Source organism: Panulirus ornatus, chromosome 67, assembly GCF_036320965.1.
Source record: "Panulirus ornatus isolate Po-2019 chromosome 67, ASM3632096v1, whole genome shotgun sequence".
NCBI classification, from domain to species: domain Eukaryota; kingdom Metazoa; phylum Arthropoda; class Malacostraca; order Decapoda; family Palinuridae; genus Panulirus; species Panulirus ornatus.
The window spans coordinates 3,251,817-3,262,046 of NC_092290.1; the positions used below are offsets into that span (position 1 = coordinate 3,251,817).

Below are 10,230 nucleotides of genomic sequence, written 5' to 3' on the forward strand. Positions count from 1 at the left end.
CGTCTTTCGAACAAGTCAAAAAACATTTTTTCATTTCTATTAATGAATACATTCATCCAATAGTTACAAATGAATATATTCATCCAATAGTTACAAATATTCGTGTTGTTTAAGATTCTTCTCTTCTCGATTGAACTAAACTACACCAAATCTTTCCCGTGAGGTTACTGATTCCAAATAATCTTTATTTCTACAGATTCGAACGAGAATAATGGCGGCGACGCTAGTGCTGCTCCGTCTGCTGGTCCTCCTCCCCGCCTCCCTGGCTCTTCCAGGTAACTCTCAACCCCATTTCCCATTTGGCGGTATAATACCTGTGCCACAGTAATGGTATGTAAACCTACTTGCTGTAATATTTGATCCTAATGTTTATAACTACTTAGTTCTCTGCCCCAGGATCTCCTGCAATGGGCCTTCCGCACCACCGAGGAAGTCGGCCACGTCCATCGGGCGGAACCACACACACACACACACACACACAGCGGTGTTGCCGTTTCAGCAAGAATAATCCTGACCCTCGCGCTTCAGGCAAATCTAATGAGTGCAATTCAATCTGGTTTTTCGCAGAGCATCATTGACGGAAGGAAGGAATTCCCCACACCAGACGCACCGCAGTACTCAGGACGGGGGCAGAGAGAGAGAGAGAGAGAGAGAGAGAGAGAGAGAGAGAGAGAGAGAGAGAGAGAGAGAGAGAGAGAGAGAGAGAGAGAGAGAGAGAGAGAGAGAGAGGTGGCAGACAAGTCCATCAATCTCGGAGAGTGACAAATGTATCTGGTCTGCTGCTGGTGTTATATGGAGTCTTCTGAGAGAGGCAAAAGACTTGAGGATTAATTTACTCTTAACCTGTTAAAGAAACGTAGATGTTGCATTAAGGGTTAGTTAACCCTTATTTCACGCCGTCTACTCAAAGGTCTTTTCGTTATAATGCTACTCAGAGGTGCCCATTTTTAATAGCCATAGTATCTGTACGTATTTTAACTGCATATTTTTCACTCCTTCGTTGCAAGTGATTCAATAAATCGCTGATTGTCATCATGAATATCATCTTTCATATTGTTTTTGCGATGTTGTGTACCGAATTCCACTTCTCTGTTGCCAAACTCTTCCACAATGACAAATCCATAAAGGCAACATAGAATACTGTATAATACATTCCTACATCCACTCGTTAATACTTCGATATTCTTACTTTGTATCAAACGTCCAGAAACGACGTGTTTTCTACGGGCATTGGGAAAAAGAATTCTGTGTTGGATAATCATCGGTTCATAAAACGGAATTCGAAACTTTTTTCGAAACGTCTCCAAGTAAACCGAATCAAATCAAGTCTCGTTCAAATTCTTGTCAGTAGACGTTGATCTAATTCAATCTATGCAGGGTGGGCTGCGCTCCTCAGACCAACCCCCGCCCCCTTCCCCCCATAATTACCGATAAATATAATAACTACTGGTAATCGAAGATTACGGGTATCTTGTAACTACTCTCGTCCTAAAGCATCCATTAATTTGATGAGCACAACGGTATTACCCTTGAGCACAAAGGTATGACTCATATATATTTTTTTTTTTTTTTGCTTTGTCGCTGTCTCCCGCGTTTGCGAGGTAGCGCAAGGAAACAGACGAAAGAAATGGCCCAACCCACCCCCATACACATGTATGTACATACGTCCACACACGCAAGTATACATACCTACACAGCTTTCCATGGTTTACCCCAGACGCTTCACATGCCCTGATTCAATCCACTGACAGCACGTCAACCCCGGTATACCACATCGCTCCAACTCACTCTATTCCTTGCCCTCCTTTCACCCTCCTGCATGTTCAGGCCCAGATCACACAAAATCTTTTTCACTCCATCTTTCCACCTCCAATTTGGTCTCCCTCTTCTCCTCGTTCCCTCCACCTCCGACACACACACACACATATATATATATATATATATATATATATATATATATATATATATATATATATATGTGTGTGTGTGTGTGTGTGTGTGTGTGTGTGTGTGTGTGTGTGTGTGTGTGTTCAATCGTTCTTTCTCTGGGATAACAAAGTCGAAGTGCTCTCAAGCTGTGCATGCAAATACACACCTACTCCTCCTTCGCCAAGCACAAACATCTGTCTTTCCTCCCTTAGATTTACTGTATTTCCCACCAGGCACTGCTGCCTGGTGGCTTGTTTGTCCCCTGTCCTATTCGCCACAGCTGAGGCCAAACGAAACGCTCGCAACACTGCAGAATAAACCGAGGAACTCAATCAACGTGACCAGCATGCTGCTGCTGGAGGTGGAGGCTGCGCTGGGAAAAAAAAATATGGTTTATACCCTAAGAAAAAAAAGAAAGGTGTCGTATCTCTGACTGAGTTCGTCGGTGATTCTGGAAGTAGCTGCAGCCAGAAGCCTCAGATATCGAACGCAGACTCTATCTATTTCGAAGCTTTCTGACCATAAGGGATAACAGGTAAAGGTCAGACTTTACCAATCCCTTCCCGTGAGGTTCGCGAAGTTGAGTCTAAGACCTAACCAGATGATACAGGGATAGATGGAGAGGTAGGTAGGCAGGCAAGCAGAGAAGGAGGATAGTGCCTGATCGATTGCTGGTTGTGACGCCCCCAGCACGGGGGGTACGAACCATGAGCACGAGAGCAACAACCCTTGAGAATAGCGCTATGACCTTCGGGAATGACAATGTGACCTTTAAGTGCGACTGTACGGCCCTCGTGCACAACGATGTAGCAGCACGACTGTCTATATCATGTCTTTGAATATGACCTGACCGTAAGAGTCAGGTCAGAGCCTAGGGGGCCATCATATACCCAAGGGTCGTACTGTCGTGCTCAAAGGAATCAAAAAGTCTACATGAAAAGTGAACTTCCACAGCAAATGCGCGCGAGGTCAAACCAGGATTGCACTTATTCTTATTAAGTTTTGATTCCGGTAGCCAGTGTTCCTGTGCATATAGCTTTTAGCTTGATAGACGACGTTGTTAAACATAACCACAACATGAGTGTATCCTGAATAAAGAGAAATACAAAATGTAGTGGATGTTGACTAACTGAAAAACACAGTTTGCTGGAGAGCAATGCGAGATACAAAATGATATTTAGATAAATCTACTTCCTGATCGCTGTCAAAGGGAGACAGGTATTTCTTACTATATCTAAAGTCGATATAGATTTAGATACACATTTTTCCATCTTAGATACACATTTTTCCATCTTAGATACGAAGGCTACATGATAATGAAGAGCGTCAAAGAAGGAGAAGGTTATACAAAAGGCGGCTGAAGACACATTTGCTAATACCGTCGACCAAACTGAATGGTCTTTCCTACAGGAAATAAAATCTGATTATGGAGGATTTACGACCTTTTGCAGAATTAGATTATAATCCGGATAAAAGGTTTTGTGGTACGCAGACGAAGGCAAAGGTGGAGAGACTGAAAACTGAAGAGAAAGAGAAAAATTGGCGAACTTCCTGGCGACAAACGTCAAATGAATAAATGAGAGAAGAGGAAAATAATTGAAAACGATAACTGAGGGTAATGAAAGTGTGAAGGATATGATACAAGAGGACGGGAGAACAGTTCATGTAGAAGAGACAGAGAAAAGAAGAAAAAAAACTAATCAAGATGACAAAGAAAGATATATGAGACTTAGGTAGGATGATCCGTAAAGATTAAAAATAGTGAGAAATCACAAATGGTTGAGAAGCCGACGAACAAAATGAAAAAAATAAGAAATAATAATAATAATAATAATAATGATAATAATAATACAATAATAATAATATTGATAATAGTAATAATAATAATAATAATAATAATAATGATAATAAAATAATGATAATGATAAAAACAATAATAAAAATTACGATAATAATAAATTAATAATAATAATAATAATAATAATAATAATAATAATAATAATAATAGACTAGAATAGGATGAAGGCATCCAGCGGAGGAAGGAGCCTGGGGCCTGACCCCCCCCATACTACTCCCTGAAACAACAACAACAACAACAACAACAACAACTCTAACCATGACGGGCATCACTGTAGCCCATTATAACTTGGGTGGTTTGTTGTGAGCCGTGTTAACGAATCACCGTCGTTTAACTTTCCCCCCGTCTCGTGACCTCGTGTTCGCCCGGTGAACTACGGTAAACGAGAGGGTAATTGCACGTGCACTCCTCCCCCCCCCAACCCCGCCATTCGCTCTTCCCCTCTCCCCTCCTCTCCTCCTCCCCCCCTCCCCAACTGACGGGGTTGTGCAGACACACACACACAGAGCAGCTGACAGACCACAACGTGTGGCACGTCTCACCAACAACACTGAAAAGGTTTTCAGGTGACGAGCAAGCGACCTTGAGGGAAGGTTATCAGGGGAAGGTGAGGTGAAGTCTTCAAGTTCTGTGTAATATATCTGCTTCACCTCCTGCTGGGGGGAAGGTGTGGGGAGGTGAGGATGTTGGCCTGGGTGAGTGGGAGGGAGGTTTCCTTGTATCCCTTTTACCAACTGAGAGCAGCAGCCATTCCATTCCCTGGCGCCTTTGGCATACCACACGCGTTCGTGTCTCCGGCCCTAACGAACGAGAGAGAGAGAGAGAGAGAGAGAGAGAGAGAGAGAGAGAGAGAGAGAGAGAGAGAGAGAGAGAGAGAGAGAGGTTCTAGTAGCTTTGACAAGGGGTCAAAGAAGGAGAGGGTCATTTACAAGGATTCGGAAGATGCTAAGGGGGTTGAGGATACCTTCATAGTGGATCTGATTAAGGGAAGGGGGTTCTAGGAGACCTCACGAGGAATCAGAAGGAGCGAGGAGGTTCCAATAACTTCTACAAAGGGATCAGAGGAAGCGAGGTGGAGTTCCAGACGATTCACACAGACACAAGAGGAATTCCATCCTGGCTTAGAAAATACTGGAATCTTTCCATGAAGATTGACTGTGTCTTATATAACATAGACGATATGACTACCACCACCACCTACATCCCAACACTACATCTGTATGTACCCCCACACACATAAACCTACATATATTTACGACGCTTTCCTTGTATATTTCGTCTGTTCCCTTACTCCTCTCTGCAGTTGTTTATGTGTTGGTTCTAAGAGCTGGCTTCTTCTCCTGCAGCAGACGTGAACGATCTAGAAGGGGAAGCGGATTTCCGTTCAGTTCGACTCCACTGGAAGTATGCGGGAGATGTAAGAGACCTGAGACACTTCGATATTAGCTACTGTGAGGACCAGCCATGGGGGAGGTACCGCTGCAGAAGACTGGTTAGTAATGGTTTCCTCGTCTACGTAATTACCTACTTGTAATTTGCCTATTAAGGAAGGGGGTTTACTAACCTATAATTTCCTGATCCACACCTCGCTGATAAGACTCCTTCCCCTTACTTGATGCACAAAAGAATACCCAAGACCTTTTCTCTTCTCCTGATGCAGCTGCTGGAGGAGCGAGAGGCCAAGCAGATGATGGGCGAGCCGAACGCCAAACACCAGGAGTTCGAGGCTGTGGTGAAGGGGCTTCGAATGGCCACGAACTACACACTCGAAGTCTTGCCCGTGCTCGAGGATGACCTCTTAAGCCCTCAACACAAGGGTCAAGAGCTAACCATCAGGACTAAAGGATGTGAGTGGGTCATAAGGCCCCTAATTATCATTATGATAATCTGTTCGTATAATTCTGAGGTGTGTAGCAGTGTGATGATAGGCCCAGGATGTGAGAGGCATGACCTGAGGTCATTCCTGTAAATGACCATATGAATATAAGACATGTAAATACATGTCTTTTACTTGTATCATTGTAATTGTCAAATGACCCCCACGATCTGTACTGGAATGGTAAACTCACACATGACTGTTGTGGGCGCGTCGCCAAATGCATGATACACTCAACTTTCTATTGTATAGACGTCGCCAAATTTATGATACACTCAACTCTCTATCGTATGGACGTCGCCAAATGTATGATGCACTCAATTTAATTTTCTGTTGTATGGACGTCGCCAAATGTATGATGCGTCTCTTTATTCCTTTTCCTTTTGTCCACAGTTTCAGCCAGAGCCACACAGTGTCTGGCGAACTCCAGTGTTGTCGAGGTGGATACCGGACCCAACTTCGGTGGCAAGGTAGGTCATCACCCGACCTTGGCTCAAGTGACGCGCGACCTGACCTGATCCAACCTGACCTGAGTTCTGACCATCTCTCTTTCCCCTCCGCACTTCCGTTCGAGTTCAGTGGCTGGAATCCTGACCGTTTCCTGACCTTATCCTGGGAAAAGATGTCAATTCTTTTAATTTGACCTCATTTGACCCCTCTGATAAAGTGATCCAGTATGACCCGATCCAAACGTAATTTCGTTTTTAGATGACCCTAACCCCTTCTTGCTTACTTATATATAACCTTCCCTCACAGCTACTTATAAAACATAAATGACGGAGTCTCTAACACTTCAGTGTTCTTGCAAATAAAGTGTTTGCAAATTCGATTATCATATGATAAGGTTGAAGCCTTGCCAAATTCTATATTCTATATACTTTAATTTGAATGAATTTGCGACGGCTAATCATATAAGAATCTTCCCTTTTTTAAGAACAGATCTGACAAGGTATTCTTAAAAAAGATATATACGTAAATGTAAACTGTATTCGTATATGTAAATCACATTCATATATGTAAACTATATTTCCTCTCTCCCAAGATGTTTATACAAAAGTCAGAAATTCCTGTTTCGGTGATGTCATCCGAAGTGTTACTAAGAAGTGGATGATGTCAGTCTCATAACTTTTTTCCTTCTACCGTAAAAACTCAATTATCTGGGGAGCCCCCACGTCAATTACACCCCCCATCCCCCATACAGTACTTTGATATAAGTCCATTTGTTCGTCCATTTCCATAATATGTATTATTCATGTGGTATCTCCATCCGACACAACATTACTATCTGTATACATTAGAAGGGAATGTGGGACTTCTGTCAGTATGCAAATTAAGGATTCTACGGGGTCGGAAATACTGACCTTTTTATTCTTTATGTAACTCAAAATGTAATTATCCTTTTGGTGAGTAATTATTCAAAAACTTCATGAAATATAAGCCTTTATGAGGTTGCTTGATGAGTGGTAAAACATAGTGTGAAAAAACATGGTAGATACTCGCTTCCATAATTGCCTTAATCGCTTACATAATTACTTTCAGAAAGATTATAAATTAGTTCAGTTATTGACAAAATAAAATCATAATCTGCTACAATATTTTTTGATCAGATAATCATGATTGTCGCTATGGCTAATGGGGTCACCATTTAGAATTAAGTACTTCAATACAAATATATATATATATATATATATATGCAAGGGGTTTTGGTGCATCTGTTTTTACACCATTCTATTAAGTTCATTTTGACATAATCCTATTAGCTTCATCAGTGGCACTCTTTTCAGGTTTATGTGTGACACCATTCTATCTGTTCCATCTGACACCATCTTATCTGTTCCATCTGACACCATCCCTGTCTATTCCATCTGACAACATCCTACTGTTCTCGTCTCTGACACCATCCAATCTGTTTCCATGTGACACCATCCTACTGACCTCGTCTCTAACACCATCCTATCTGTTTCCATGTGACACCATCCTACTGACCTCGACTCTGACACCATCCAAGTATCACATAAACATTTCTGTAGATCCTCGACCTGAGTCACCACGAACACACTGCTCTTCAGCATCCGCCTTCAGTGTCTCCTTCAGGCAGTAACTCAGGAGGGTGTTATTATCACGACACCTTTCCCATACTCTCTCCCCTTCCCTTCCACACACACAGATCTCGGTGGAAGGGACGGAGGACCCGCGGTGTAGGACGGAAGGGGACCGGGAGAGTGGTCAGACCTCCTACCAGCTCATGATCGACCATAACCTGTGTGGTAGCGAGATCCACAACAACACAGTGCTGACCTTCATCCTGGTGCAGGAGAACCTGCCCATCCTGACCCACTCCACCCGCAGGTTCCTCGTCATGTGTAGCTACATCCCCGAGACCTTCACCGTCAGAGCAGGGTTAGTGTGCACTTAACGAGTGTGTTGCTGTGAGGGACATATTACATGTGTATTACCTATCTATTACAATGTGTGTATTTCGGCCAGCCCACCAAGCCCCTATTAAAGATAATAATTGTGTTGCTACGATGTACATATTACATGTGTATTACCTAGGTATTATATATGTATTTCAGCCACCTATTAAAGACAACGGTCTAGTTACCATGATCTCGTAGAGGTTCATTAATCAGGCAGTTATGTTGTATATCTTGGGAGGCTGTTTCCCCTCGCATTAGCCAGTAATGTTGCCTTTCTCAAACAGGTGAGGTCCGTCGGCCAATCAAGTTGCTTCATCCAAATAGGTTTATCCCGTTAGCCAATCATCCTGTTGTCCCTGAGGCAATTCTGCGATCGTTAACAACCATATTAGTTGCCCAGTACAGGTTGGGGTCCCTGAACCAATCAGAACGCTGCTTCAGCGATTGAGTTTCCTGCATAAATCCGACTCAAGTAAGATACAAAAATAAACAGAGCGGCACGACCCTTGAGTACGACGGCACGACCCTTGAGCACGACGGTACGACCCTTGAACACGACGGTACGATCCTTGAGCACGACAGTAAGACCCTTGAGCACGACGGTGCGACCCTTGAGCACGACGGTACAACCCTTCACAACGACAGTAAGATCCTTGAGCACGATGGTGCGACCCTAGAGCACGACGGTACGACCCTTGAGCACGACGGTACGACCCTTGAGCACGACGGTACGACCCTTGAGCACGACGGTACGACCCTTGAGCACGATGGTACGACCCTTGAGCACGACGGTACGACCCTTGAAGATAACCGTACGATGGAGCATATGATAACGATAATACATACAATGATACATAGAGCAGATGATTAAGATAATCTCTATGTATAAGAGACCGGAGCTCTACAATATCTACCTCAGATATTTTAATTTTTCTAGGAACAGTGAGGACGACCCCTGACATTAGCTATGTAAAGCTGGGTCGCATCAGCCAGCCAGGGAATAAAGTAGCCAGCGAACCACGACGGATTTGGTCGCTATGTTTGTCGTACTCCCTCGTCTAGCATGACTTTTGTTTATATGTACATATGGTTATACAAGTCCACGAGGAAATGAAACACGATAAATTCTCAAGTGCACTTTCGTGTGATAATCACACACACACACACACACACACATATATATATATATATATATATATATATATATATATATATATATATATATATATATATACACTGCTGTTTCTTCTTATATCATCATAGAACGCTCCCTTGCGTCGTCTCCAAGTTAAGCGACTAGAAATTTGTGTAATTAAATCTCAAGCTCTGCTAACTAACGTGAAGTAATTACTACGGCTGTTTAACATCATTAGTGCAATGATACAGAGAGCTCAACTCTCATGTTGAACTTAATAAGAAATTAATTTAATCCGACTGGGGTCCTTTAGGGGTCATATATGAATAAATTAATAACTAACTGAATATGTAAATAAATGACTGCATAAAAGGAAAAAGATGAACAGATGAATATATGTATATACCAAGAACAGACGACTGAGCCTCTGAGGAAAGAGTCCTCAATTGTCTCCCTTTTTTGTTCTTACCCTTTAAGAGATTATACAGGAGGGGTAGCATTTTCAGATTTCCTCCCTCACTCTACCCTAGCTCCAGTATATATATATATATATATATATATATATATATATATATATATATATATATATATATATATATATATATATATATATAATTTATAGAGAGACTCAACATATCTTTATCCTTATTTTCCTGTTTTGTCGTCAAAGTGGAAGAGGAAGACATTCGGGGTTTCCCTGTTTACAGACACAAACGCTGAAATGTATTCCAATGTCTTCCTCTCTCTGTTTACCAATGCAAGCGACAGGAATGCTAATATCCTCTGCTAGTGTTCTTTATCACTGTTTTGCTGCTGCTGTCTGGAATTTTGCGCTACGGGGTTTGCTGGAGGTTTCCCTCCTCTATTTAATGTGTGGTAAGTTCTTCCCTCTAAATTCAACACATTTACATGTGTTATTCTCTGATAATGGCCTTTTTTCCGGGTTTGTTTGCATTTCAATGATATTCTTTGTTTCTTTCCGTTTATATTTCCTTTTGCTTCGAAGTCTGTT

General features: G+C 42.3%; 1 protein-coding gene across 2 annotated transcripts in view; it reads left to right on the forward strand.

The window, feature by feature from the left end:
• The window catches only part of LOC139747093 (uncharacterized), a 54,865-nt gene that overhangs the window by 30,341 nt on the left and 14,294 nt on the right, over positions 1-10,230 (forward strand). The window contains exons 2-6 of one of the 2 annotated variants that reach the window (XM_071658911.1): positions 197-275; positions 5,137-5,279; positions 5,448-5,634; positions 6,057-6,133; positions 7,831-8,063. In XM_071658911.1, the coding sequence (XP_071515012.1) occupies positions 212-275; positions 5,137-5,279; positions 5,448-5,634; positions 6,057-6,133; positions 7,831-8,063 (704 nt within the window). In that variant the 5' untranslated portion in view covers positions 197-211. Of the gene's footprint in view, positions 1-196; positions 276-5,133; positions 5,280-5,447; positions 5,635-6,056; positions 6,134-7,830; positions 8,064-10,230 lie in introns of both variants that reach the window. The other variant, XM_071658910.1, reaches the window with a different exon arrangement.